This window comes from Falco punctatus (genome assembly GCF_963210335.1).
Source record: "Falco punctatus genome assembly, chromosome: 4".
Lineage (NCBI taxonomy): Eukaryota > Metazoa > Chordata > Aves > Falconiformes > Falconidae > Falco > Falco punctatus.
Genome location: NC_137583.1, coordinates 25,044,536 through 25,058,078, shown reverse-complemented (window position 1 = coordinate 25,058,078; position 13,543 = coordinate 25,044,536). Strand labels below are relative to the sequence as shown.

The 13,543-nt window shown below is 39.6% G+C and overlaps 1 protein-coding gene across 5 annotated transcripts in view; it reads left to right on the top strand.

Moving 5' to 3' along the window:
• PDPK1 (3-phosphoinositide dependent protein kinase 1) overlaps nucleotides 1–13,543 on the top strand; it is a 67,442-nt gene that overhangs the window by 27,838 nt on the left and 26,061 nt on the right. For 3 of the 5 annotated variants that reach the window (XM_080387628.1, XM_080387627.1, XM_080387629.1), the window contains 3 exons: nucleotides 436–493; nucleotides 1,388–1,540; nucleotides 2,106–6,945. In XM_080387628.1, coding sequence (XP_080243754.1) covers nucleotides 436–493; nucleotides 1,388–1,540; nucleotides 2,106–2,213 — 319 coding nt within the window. In that variant the 3' untranslated portion in view covers nucleotides 2,214–6,945. Of the gene's footprint in view, nucleotides 1–435; nucleotides 494–1,387; nucleotides 1,541–2,105; nucleotides 6,946–7,063; nucleotides 7,355–13,543 lie in introns of those variants that run through there. The other 2 variants (XM_080387631.1, XM_080387630.1) reach the window with 2 other exon arrangements.

The window sequence follows — 13,543 nt, the reverse complement described above, 5'->3', positions numbered from 1 at the left end:
AATTTACAAGGTCTAGAAGATAGGCAGAAATGATGCTATACCAGTGCTGAGATGTCTTTCCTCTGGAGCCCTAGAACTAGAAAAGGTTCCTTCTTTGTTACAGTTGCTGTTAGGTGGGTTTTTTTGAATGATAATATTCTGTTGATATCTACCCAAAATGCCTATAGACCATTTACTTACTAGTGTTTCTCTTCACTCTTTAGAGGAGTTTCTCATCTGTCACTTTCCCCACCCCTGTCAGATTTCAGAAAAAAGTCTGGCTTGGAATGAGTATGAGTCCCAAACTCATCTAGTTAAAGGTGTTCAGGACGCTTTGGAAAAAGGAGATACTAGGGAGAGACGTAGAAAATTGCTTGATGAAGATAAAAACTGTTTCTGTGGAAGAATTACTTCTGAAGTAATAGTGTGGGGTTTTTGTTGTTTGTTTTTTTTAAGGCACCAGTTTGTAGAAAATAACTTAATTCTAAAAATGGGTCCAGTGGACAAAAGAAAGGTAAGAACTTTTCTGAATTCCCTGTAACAAGATTTGGCTGTCACATTTTTGCATAGTTGCAGCATGGATAAGGAATCTGTTTTAGAGCTTCCTTGCTTAACTTACTTGGAACTGTCAAATTCTTTTGTTTATTTTTTAACAGGTAGTGTTTTCTTGTGAATGGATTGGCTTTTCTTAGTTTAGTGGTGTGCTCTTGATTTTTGAAAAAGGCTAAAAGTAAATGTGCTATTGATGCTTTCATTTTGAGACTGTAGTAAACGAGGTTTTGTTCCCCCTTCTCCTCCCAACCTGATATAGCCCACTAAATGCTTTGTCTTGATGCATGTCTTCATGTGGATCAAGCCACAAATACTGGAAAATAAAATACAAGCCCATATTGTCCTTAACTGTGGTGTTTTTCCTGGATCCAATAAATGCCTGTATCCTGAGAGAGGCAGTGGTGATATTAGAACAGCTTTAATTATTAATTTTAATGTGGTACAGATGAGCAACGATAGTGTGTCAGCTTTGTAGGAATGTAGGTTCTCTTTCATTTAAGTTACTACCTGCTTGTTCCTAGTTTTCTCCACAAAATCATGAGTATTGAATTCTGTGCTGGAATCTTTGACAAATAGATTTTGCTTTGTTCTAGAGCTAGTTGTTTTACGTTTTGTTAGAACTTGGAGATGCTTTCTTAAATTACTACATGGCAGAACACAACTAGTAGGGGTGCACTGCAAACCCCTAAAAAAGGAGTGAAGCAAAGGAAAACAAACAACAACAGTCCCCCAGACTCAAACATCCTATCCTATCACTGAGCTGTTTTACTTCTACCTCTGTTGTTAAATTCAGATATACACATTCAATTTTTCTTCATGGTTTTTTTTGTATTGTTGCTTCTACTTTTCTTGTTAGGGTTTGTTTGCACGTCGGCGCCAGTTGCTACTCACAGAAGGACCCCACCTGTATTATGTGGATCCTGTCAACAAGGTTCTAAAAGGAGAAATTCCATGGTCTTTAGAGTTGCGACCAGAAGCAAAGAATTTTAAGACATTTTTTGTTCACACAGTAAGCAACTTTCATTTCTTTGTAAGTTGTGCTAAGGTCCTTGGACAATTTTTGTAAACTCTTAACAAATAATGTTTCCTGGAGAAGATATAATTCCTTAAATACAAGTGTTGGTAGCCTTAATTAAAAAAAAAAAAATCCTCAAAGAAACAAACCAATGACAAAACCCAAACCTCCAAAAACCAAACCAAAAAATTTATGAAACCCCCAGTATACACATTTCCCACAAAAATACAAGTGTATTTTTTAATATTTGCATGTCAATAAACTATAGGTGGGTTTGGGGATTTGAAGGAAGTTCTTAAGAAGGACTCTTAAAATTTAGCCCTCTTTGTATATAGTGGATCACAAGGATCAACAATATATTATCAGTTGACTGCTTAACAGTATTGAGATGCCAGACGTATGGCTATTCAGTAATACATAATGTTATATAACTGTAATTTAACTTTCAGAAAGTTTAGGAATAGAATTTGAATAATTATTTTATTGGTGGATGTAGAGTAATTACTGCTTTTTTTGTTAAACTGTTTGTGGTACTCATTAAAATGTTGTTCACTTACAGCCAAACAGGACATATTACCTGATGGACCCGAGTGGGAATGCTCATAAATGGTGCAAAAAGATACATGAAGTTTGGCGGCACAGATACCACCAGAATGCTGCTAAATAGTAAAGCTCATCCAAACTTTCCCGGTTTCCCTACTTGCTGCTAGAACTCCGTGTGCAGCCGATCAGAGGAATCTTTTCAACCCACCTATTACCATCTCAAGGGGAAGCATATGTCTGAAATGTTCTGGGTTTTTTTGTTTTTGTTTTTTTACTAAGAAAGAAAAAAAGAAAAGCAAAAACCTAATGGAATTCAGGGTCGCTTTGCTCGCTCTTTGTGCTTCTGTTGAGGCTTCCACATGCATATCACTGCAGTGAAGATCTTGCTTTTGTGCACTTCAGCTCAATTTCTGCTGCAGACTAGAGGATAGACCTTGCATTACCAGCTTCACTTAAGATGAGTTAAAACCAATCCACACGCACACATGCTGAATCATGTACCAGCCTTGCATTTTATGGGGCTGGAGTTTTCTGTGACTTTCAGATTATCATTAAACTGTATTTCATCAGGGAGCTTTTATATGCCTCTCCTAAGCACCACCTCTTTGTTTTCTCTTCCTTTCCTCACAGTCCCCCAGCTTATTGGTATATGGCATTTGTAGCCTGGTCAGTTGCACCCATGTGTAATTCCTAATATAGTTCTGGTTGCAGGATTTATGTGGTACTTTAGTAATTATGTGAATGAATCAGATGTATGTGTCTGGCAGACAGGCTCCAGTGATACAGGTTTTGAGAGAGTGAAATGCTGAGCATGGCACTGAAAGTTCTCTAAAATTGTAATGTTGGCTTCTGAAGCATATAAGATCTTAAACATTCAATTTAAATTTTAATGAATCATGTGTGTTTAATCAAGGGACAATAAACTTAATTAGCATGCTTTTAACTAATGCTAACTAAAGACTTAGCTAGTTAGTATTGGGGGGAAAAAGGTTACTATTGAAGTAGTAAATAGTTTTTCACCTTTTCAGGAGGTGAGGGCTAGAAGCTTTCTTTCCAGGTTGTGCATGTATTGTGCATTTTAGTGGGGCCAGCCTGTTTACCTGGGTAGAGAAGGAAGTGTGAAAGCTTTGTAGAATTGATTACTTGACTTTTTTTGTCTCATTGAATGATGAGATGTACAAAATCCTGTTTTTGGTCCATGGCCAAATATTTAGTAGCTCTGAAAAAAATTTAAGCAATTGAAAAATCAGATCCATAAAGCAATCTAGTTAAAATTTCAAAGGAAAGATATTGATAAAAGGAGAAAATATATGATACTTAAGGCATATCTAGAAAATGAAAATATTTTTCATATCGATATCCTTTATCCTCTTCAAATTAAGGCTTTTTTTGTGGTCAAACATTTCTTGTAATGCTGCAAAGACAAAACTTTCTATGTGCTAAAAACAACTTACCTAATGTTTTTTTCAACATGCTTGTGTTCCTGAACCTTGCAGAGAGGAATGACCTAGGTCTGTACAAAGGCATTCCTTGTTTTAAAAGTGGTATAAACATCACACCTATTTATTTGCCTTCTATGTATACCATCTCTTGGCATTTTGAAGTATCATATTATGATGTGCTTTTCCTTCCACCAAAGAAAGAAATGTTCTCCTGCAATGCTGAAAAACTCATGGGCTACTGTTCTAGAAGCAGTATTTCTAAAAGCAATGGCTTACCAGGATTTTACGTGAATGTTAGGTATTTTGTTGTTGTACAGGATGAAGGCAAGGTATTATTGATCTCTTAAAAACTGTTGTGTGGTTGGACTTGATGCCAGTTCAGCTTTTCCAGTATCTTTCAGTCTTTAAAGAAGAGAGTGCAGTTGTCTTTTCTTTTGGAGGATCTACATTCTTGTAATCTTCTATTATCCCACCACGTACACAGACTTGACAGAAGTAAATCACTGTCTTACAGTGCCTGGTGTTAAGGAAGCTAAGGTGCCCTGTAAATGGCTGAGACAAGACAGACAGAACACCATCCCTTTTGTGTCACGAAAAACTTCATCACGTACAAGTTGCACTCCTTTTCACTAAAATTTTAATAGCACAGTACATCACCTCTCTGTGCCTGTGTTAATCCTGTATTTACCATTCCAAACAAGATGACGTGTACTCAGTTTGTTGCAGTGCTATCCATTTGTTCTCTGGTTGTCAAATTCCAGCTGTACATTGGGTTCCCTGGAGGCAACCCTACTGCTTTTGGACTTAGTCTTTGGTATGGAGATGTCAGTGTACCAGTTTCCAACTTTATACAGGAGAGTTTTGCGGTGTCATGGTGCCACTGCTGTTCAATGTGACAAAACTTGGCCATATGTAAAAAGTCTGGCAAAGTTGTTCTGCTAATACTGAACACCTCAGCTTCATTAGGAGGTGGAGTGACCTCCATTGGCTTGGTCACTAGGTGGAAATCTAGGAATGCTTAAGCATGTTTTCTGTGATATTTAGGCTTGTGATTATTTTGCCATTACAAAGGAATTTTTGCTCTTTCACACCCTGAAAATTCTCTCTCAGAGCACTTCTGTCCTGCCCACCAAAAGCGTTCAGCCAAAGGAATCTTGATAGTGGTAAGCTCTCAAGAAGTTGTCTGGAAGGCTGATGTCTACATTCCGGTATTACATCTTTACTTTGATAATGCTGTCATTAGGAAACCGCGATCATCTCTTGCAGGCATCCCTCTCCTTAGAACTTCAGTGTTCCAAATCAAGCTTTCTTTAGCTGCTGTGTTTTTGGGAAGGGACCAGAACTTTTCTGGAAGAGGTATTTGTCGGTCTTGGACTGTAAGTTGAATCCGTGGTTTTGAAAGATGGCAGAATAGAGTGAGGCAAGACAAAACAATCATGTGCATTTAAGTATGTTTCACTGGGTTTTCTACTTAAATGTGCATTGCCAGGTGTGATATGCTATGAAGGGCTGGTTCCTGTTCTAAATGCTTATATCCAGAAGCAGGGTAGCTTCAGACCTTTGTCCTGAAGATCACTCGTGTGGTTCATGGGAATTCACGGAATTAAATGTACAAGGGAGGTTCTTCAGAGCTGCAGATAAGTCAGTTAATTTCTCTGCTTTTTTTCAAGGTCTTTCAAAGCACAAAAAGGGTTGTTAGGCACTTGAAGACTCTTCTTCAGACTCCTCACTGCAAACCTACTGAAAATCCAATCTGTTGTTTCATTCCATCTTTTGTATTTTGAACAATTGCCAATCACTTATAAAGAATCTGGTCAGTAATTGATTTTGTTTTGCTTGGGATTTGAACTGGAGACATGAGTTATTGCCATTGCCCTTAAAGACTGGTTTTGAGAAGGATTTATATTAAGGCAGGCTTGCTTCAGATGTGATGTGGAGGCATTGTGAGCAGACTGACATTACCTATTAAGATCTCATTTGCTAAGCATTTAGATACTGAAGACATCAAGCCATTGGATAGTAGTACTGTGCTCTGCTTGTCTCCTTCTGGCATGATTTATTTGTGAGGTATCTGCCATATATAAGCCCAGAAAAAACACAGCTCTGTAGGTCAAAACAAAAATTTGGTAATTGTAATGCCTTTTCATAGTTCAAGATGCTTAATGTACTTGGTATTACTATGTTTTGTGCTGGGAACTTTGAAGAATCCTGAGGGATTCCCACATGTACACTTAACAGTTTCCTTTGAATGATGTAGTAAAGCGGAGATAGCTGCTTCGTTTGGCCGGTGGACAAAAATCTGATTTCAACACCTTGCTGAGGAGAGAACTTTATATTAATAGTTGCCTAAAGATGTGGTCTGTGGATTCTGATCATCCTTTCTACTAGTGAATTACATGAATAGGTGTGGTATTTATATCTGAAATTTTGCTGAATGCCTGTAATATTTTATGCAGATATTTTATTAATCAAATGGAAGTGCTCCTGCAAAGCTTCATGACACGGATTGTCCATCAGCTGATCAAGCAAGCTTACAGACAAGTAATTCTCTGACCCAAAATGGCATGCTTTCAGTTAAGACTGGTGATTTAAGAATGTTTCCTCTTTCTTAAAAGAAATGTGACTTCTAACAGCAAACAATTGGAGAGGTCCTTAAGCGCCCCATGACCTGGTCTGTCTGTTCGCATGGCAGTGAATGTAGATGGTTGCCATTTGACAAAGCTTCCTATGACCATGTACTGACTCTGACTGGATGTGGCAAATGTTCTAAATTGTAGCAGAACTTACAATTACTGTATCTGACAAAAGAGAAGAAATAGGAACCAGGAACTATAATCAGTTTTGATAGTTGTATGCTAGCTGTTTTCAGGTTGGTGGCAGTCAGTTACGTGTGTATATTCTCTACCTGGTTTGTAGCTGTAACTGTGATGTACAGATAAAAAAAAAAAAGAAAGAAAACCCCCACCCCCCTCAACAAACACCGAAAAACAATCTCCCCTCCTCCAAGAACTTACGAAAACAGAAGCAAATAATGCAATGATATAAGATACACACTTTTGTATTTTTATTCTTATAAGATTATTTGCTGGCTCTTGTTGGCCTCTAGTTCAGTCTGTGTTATTTAAATTCTAATATATGAATTATTTGGATTGAATTCATGTTCGGGGCCATGGTGTTGTATGTATTGATGTACAGCCTTGAATGTGAATAATTATTGTAAACTATATTTTACACCTTTTTTCTGGCTTTATTATATAAATTTTCTATTGGTCGATGATTTAATCATATCTCATAATTTAATGACTGTTTATTCTCCTCTCGACAGATTTCTGTGCTGTAGATGTGTAGTTAGTGACTGGATGACGGATTTCACTTATGCTTGGTAGTCTGTAATAAAGGCATGTAGGGTCCTGGCCCGGCCTCCGCCTCGTCCTTCCGCGGGGGGGGGGGACCTCCGGGCCAGGGGCGGCGCTGTGGGCGCCATCGGCGGCGGGGCGGGGCAGGGGGGGGCAGTCTCGGCTAGCCGTTTCCGGTGGGAGGCGCGCCCGGGGACCTGTAGCTGGGGCGGACCCTTCCGGCGGCGGCGAGGATGGCGGCGGAGAGCCACTGCGATTTCCCGGTGCCCCCGAGCGGCGGCCTGGGCCCGGGCGGGCCCTGCCGCCGCTGCAGCTCGGCGCCGCCGCCGGGCACCGTGCCCGGCAAGTGGGTGCGGCTGAACGTGGGGGGCACCTGCTTCCTGACCACTCGGCAGACGCTCTGCAGGGACCCCAAGTCCTTCCTCTTCCGCCTCTGCCAGGCCGACCCCGACCTGGACTCGGACAAGGTGAGCGCGGGCCCCGCCGCGCCGCTCCCTGGGCTGGGCCGCCTCCCCGCCGCGCCAGGGAGCGTTGCGGGCGGTGCCGCGGTTCCGCGTGGGAGCCAGGGCTCGGCGTGCCGTGTCCCCTCCCTGCGGGGCGCGACCGCGGGGCCGGGGCCGCTCGCCGGGGCACGGGCGGCCGCGCTGCCTCAGGGGCGCGTGTGCGGGGCGGCGGGGGCGGGCTGGCCCCCCGGCCGGCGGAGCCGTCGCCTTCCGAGTAACGCAGCTGCTCGTAAACACAGCGGAGGGCGTGCAGGGTCGCTCGATTGTCTGCTTGCGTCTTCATGTTGTCTGACCGGGTTGAGTTTTAACGTTTTAATGGAGTGTCTGCCCGCGCTGTCTGTTATTTCTGCACTGTCATCATCCTCTTGTTTAATTTCAAGAAGCAGATCAAAGTACTTCGGGTAATAATCTCTCTCACTTAACCGTAGAGTTCTGTGTTCCACCAGTTCTTTGAGAAAAGTATCATTTATTCGGCATGGACTGCAAATGGGGAGTGATGCTGAGTATTCCGGTATTCATTCTGACTCATTTTTTAGTAGGGAAAGAAAAATTACTGATTAAAATTTTATTTATGGAGTGGTATGCAGCAATGGATGTAAAGTATTTGTATCTAATGCTGACTCTGAAAGAGATTTTGGAACAAAACTGCCAAAAATGGTTTCCCAGTACAATACACTTAAGGAAAAGAAGGGAACAGCTTATAACTCTTGAACATATAGCCAACAGGTGGAAAATAAAAGAGCTGATTTTTATATGTCAACTAATTACTTTTTTTTCAGTGAGACTGATAGTAAATTTTCTCATGCATAACTTCCAGAAAGGATGTTTAAACGCCTAAGAAGATAGGGAACAGAACCTGAATAAAAAAAGTGTTCCAGAATTAGAGAAAATACCTTAAAGCGTGGTGGTGGTGTGGGGATTGGCTTTTGTTGTCTTTGCTTTGGTTTGGATTCTTTTGAAGAGGATTAGCTCAAACTGACCTATAAAAGTCATTTTTAAAATGTAGGTAGTTTGCTGATGTGTCAGAAGCTGGTTTTACTTGGGCAGGAGTAGGAAAGCTTTCTTCTAAGGTTTCTTAAATAAAAGGCACATGTTTCAGGTGTTCTACTGCAAAAAAGGACTTGTTTGCTTGTTCTCTCAATATCATCAGAGACAGCGAGAAGGCATATTTTTAGAAGCAATGCTTTAGTTCTAATTAAGGCATTTGGCTGCCTTTTTTCACCAGTTGATGAAATCATCTTTCACAAGCGCAGTCAGTGAGGTGTTGCTATCTTGCAAAAATTTCATGAGGCTACTAATCTAAACATTTTCTTTTTTACTGTACTTACCTTTTTGGGAATCATAAATTTATGCTCAGATTATTTAGCTATTTGGTAGAATATGGAGAGACGATGAATTCTTTTTCCACATTGGTAGACCTAACGTAGTTATAGTCTTTAATAGCATACATGACAACTTAAAGCTAGCTGCAGTCACAGCTATAGAAATATATCCTTTGCTTACAAGGAACACGCCTGTATTTTATTTGAGCTGCTTAGTTATGACTGTCATCTTCTTTTGCCGTTGTAGAAGTCTATTGAAACCCCTTTAGTAAGCACAAACAAATTGCATTGCCCTTTTGTTCCAAGTAGCCTTTTTTAGAAAATTGTAGCTGGTATAGTTATCTTTAATAGATTATTGTGCAGATCAGTAGCATGAGGCAAGCAGATTTAGAGAAAATCCTGTTATTTAAAGAAGTATTCTCTAGGCTTACAAACCTGGATGTCTTCAATTTGATGTACAAAAAGCAAAGTCTTTCGTGGTTAAATATGGGCTATGGTCTTCTTTTCAGTACACTGTTTGTCAGAGTTTCATGTTCCATTGTCTTGACCGTCTGTGGTCATTGATTTTTCACTTCATTCAGAGCCTGGTTCCTGCAGTCACTTGTCATCTTGGATTTTGTAGAAGTGACCTACCTCTTAGAGTACTGTACCCAAGATCACTTAAACACATAGAGCCTTTCTTCCAAGGATTTGATTCTGAATCTTTAGAATCTTCATCTCCGTAATCTGAGCAGTGCCTTTTTTTCCCCCTCTGAATAACAAATATCATTCCTTTCAAGAGGAAAAAAAGACTTCCCTGACGTCTCACGAGTTTGTGAATGTACCATCTGGTTATGATAGCATATCAATAGATTGTATGGTTTAGTTTTGAAATATCAGATGCCTTTAACTGATGAGCACAGATACGACAAGGGAATAATTGATGGTATTTGTGTTATCATCCTGGACTCTGGTTCTTCTCCTTTGCTACGTGCATGTAAATCAAAATCTCATAGTAACAGATTTGTTTTTTCCCTCATGGTGTTGCTTCTGGGAGTGCAATTATGAGCTGTAACCTGATAGTAAGTTGATATATCTTTCTCAGTCATATGCTAAAGATTACTTACAATGACTACCACATAGCGCAATTTTGTGCGCATAAATCAGTCGTTCTTACAAGGTGCAGCTAACAGATAAAGATACTGCCCTCTTAAAGCTTGGAGCATTAGATCTGGTCTTTGACCTGTAATTCCCTGGGTTTGATTCCAAATTGTGTTTTCTTCCTAAAAATCCCATGGGTTTTAGACACCTAGTTTTAAACTTTAAAGTGAGGATGTGTATTTGAGCTCGTATGTAGGCTGATGCCTGTTAACACCCACCCCAGACATACTTGCCTGTGCCTCCAGATGAGGTTGTCGAGTAGGTGGGGCAGGGAGAATCCTGAGGGATGGGCCAGCAGATGACGTTATCGAAACCAATAGCCACAGCCCTCTGTTTGGAAGAACTAGCCTTAACAATGTATATCATGTTTCCCGTGTGGGGAATTTGTCTGGGATGCACTTCAGTAACTTACTTTGGGAAGTTTTAGGTGTATTTTCAAGAGGTTAATACTGAATCGTGCTCATAATACAAAACACGTTTTATAGTTCATAGGCACGTTTCATAGTCCCCTGATCATGCTCCATGTGATATGTAGCTCGGGAAAAATGAAAGAGGAGGTATAATTTTTTAAGTTAAACCAGCTTGTGGAGACCTCTAATGTTGTCCCAGCTGACAAAAGGGTGTGGGCAGACTGCATATAGAAGCAAGACCAAGCAGAAGAGCCAGTAATTAAACTAACTCGTACAGCAGCAAATATATGTCTGTGAAGATAAAAGTTTGGTTCACACTCTTGTTTTGCAAGATTGCCTAATCAGAATCTTTAGAAAACAAAGCCATGAGAAATGCTTATCTCAGATAAGAACAGACCTGTAAGCAAACCCAAAAATTAATAATAGAGCTGTTTCTGCCTAAACTCAACCAGTGAGGCATATCAAAATTAATCATGTTGATATACTAAGAAGTTCCAAAAGAGGTTGAATGGGTGAGTTTATTAGAAATGAGAACAAGAAACTGAAATAGTTCATGGGTTGCACTTCAGAAGTATCAGTTGCATACATAGTGATTTTCCTCTACTGGAATTTCTACACCAACATGGGGGTTTTTGTTGTTTGCATAAATCATAGGATTTCCTTAATGCTTGCTGTTAAAAAGAATTGAAAGGCTTCAAGAAAGGTGGCACGTTTGCCTTTACATTATCTTCACGTGCTAATGTTGAACAAAGCTGTGCAGCCTGTCTTGCAATCAGGTATGTTTTCAGTTGCAACAGAAGAAAGATAAACCTTGGCACACCCTATGGCAAAACTGGTGTTGAATGGAATGAGGTAGTGATGTTGATTCTATGAATTCGGTACGTTTCACAATGTCGTACGTATCTTTCTATTTAAGACTTCTTTGTATTTAAGACTATTTGAGAATTATTTGAGCAAATGAATGAGTGGTAGTGGTCATCCTGCTGTTCAAAATAGGTTTTGTTTTCTGGAGTATTTAAATCTTGCTTTAGAGATGAGTACGTAAAAATAAGACAAGCAGAGTCTTGCTCACTTGTTCATCCTTGTTTAACTTACTTGATGCTTGTACTGTAAGTTTTACTGCCAGGTATTTCATGGTGTCAGCATCTGCCTATTTTATCTATATACCAGTTTTTCTTTTATAAACTGTTCTATCATTCTTTAAACTTCCCCCTAAGTGAGAAGACTGTCAGCCTTTCTTAATAAGGTTTTTGGCAACAGTATTCACACTTGATTTTTGATGCATTTTTTAAGTTAAGTGTAATTCTACTGAGGTGGAATCTGTTAAAGAAGGAAGAAAGCAAGCACTGAGTGTTTTAGAAGAATCTTACTGGCAGCACTAAAAAGTAACTTAATTGTAGTCATTATTCAAAGATACAACTGAGGTAAACTTATTTGTGCACAAGACTTCTGACTAGTTAGGTGGGTTTTGTTATTAGTGTAGTTTTGATTAGTACTGGCCGTCTGCTGATGCTCAAAGTTTTTAGGTGACGGGAAAGTTTTTAGGAGGGGAGATAATTATTTCTAAACCTAGATTTAGTGCCAGATACTGTTGTATTTCTGTGCATGTTGCTGCCTTTAGTAGAACTTCGGCTTGCTCAGTATGTGTAAGTCATGTCAGTTTTTTAGATACCCACATATCTAAAAGCACACGGCTTTGAGCCAAGAGTTGGCAGTGTGGTTTCGGAGTGTGTCCATTCTGGAAAAGTATTTGAGAAGTCTTTGGACCAGTTTTGACCTCAACGAAGATAATTAACTAGAAATACACTTTTGACATTTCAGCTAGTGTATTAATGCAGTTCTCAGGAAGAAGGTTAAATGGGATTAGGGAGATGTATGTATTTGGTCCTCCTTCTGAGTCCTACTGGGGTCCTGTGCCTGATTCTAGTATTCACAATTCAAGTTCACTGCAGAAATTGGAGAACTTGGAGGGTAGTCACAAGATGTAATACAATTTGGTGGAAGGTTACAAAGAGCAAAACTGGGGATTTTTGTGGCAAGGAGTTTAAGGAGTGACATCTCAGTCCAGAAGTACATACATGGAGACTAGAAATCTTAAAAGTGAAGACTGTGCAGTCTAGCAAAGGTATTGTAAGATCCAGCTAGTGAAGCGTGAAGCTATAGGTGTGCAGGCTAGAAAGTACGTATTTTTAACAGTGACAGTAATTAGTTACCAGAATGGCTTGCACAAAATGGCTAGGTTTCATCATTGCTTTCTAAAGGTTAAATTTCACTGTAAATAAATTGAGTGCTGTGTATGTTTTAAATGAAGATCAGACGTAAGTATTCATTATGGGTTTTTTGAGCCTCAGTCTCTATAAAGGCTGAAGTAGAAATGTTTGAGACTGGAATACATGATCATTTACATGTTTTGGCAATATTTTTCAAATTCTTTGAAAATACATGTGCATTTTGAGTCTCCTGTCTCCATGAATGCTGGACTGTAGATACACAATAGGGTTAATTCTTAAGGGAGAAAGAATATGATTCTGAGCTACGCTGACTTTTCATTGGTATGCTGAACCAGGTGATTGAAAATTTAAGAGCAAGTTATTAGACTTCCTCTAAAATTCCATAGTATTTGTAACTTGGACTAAACATTGGTGTTGGAGAGTGACAATAAACAAATACGGTCTTCACTGTAGCTCAGCAATGTTGTCTTTTAAATGATGTCCTTGTAAAAAGGAGCAGGTATGGGAAAGGTTTAGTACTTATGGACAAGGAAGGAAAAACTCTTGGTAGAGGGAAGAATTTAGTACAAAAATAGAGCTGGGTAAAGATACGAACACCCATGTGGTTAATTACTGCTTTTGTGTTGGATGCACAAAGATGACTGGAGCATTTGCTTTGAGCATCCTTACAAAGAGTAGCACAATTTGTATGGAACACCTATGAGGTTGAAACGTGAGGTGATGTGACTATACTGAAGAGAGAGGAAACTTGAGTTTCAGCTGCTGTTCTGGTAAACATTAATGCCTGTTTGTATAGAATACATCTACAAGAGGGAAAACCGAGATGTTATTAGAATATGGATTTATCTGGCGTTTGTAGTATTCACCTGAAACCTGGGAAATGGCTTCAAAATACCTACACTGGTTGTGTCAGTCAAGATTCAAACTTGCTCAAAGCTTGTAAAAACCTAATTAACTAGTTAGCAGAGGAAGTAGCATAGCTGGGGCAACACAGTCTATTAACATTCAAGCTAGTTTAGGGCTAGTTCAGTTACATTGGCACAAACTGTA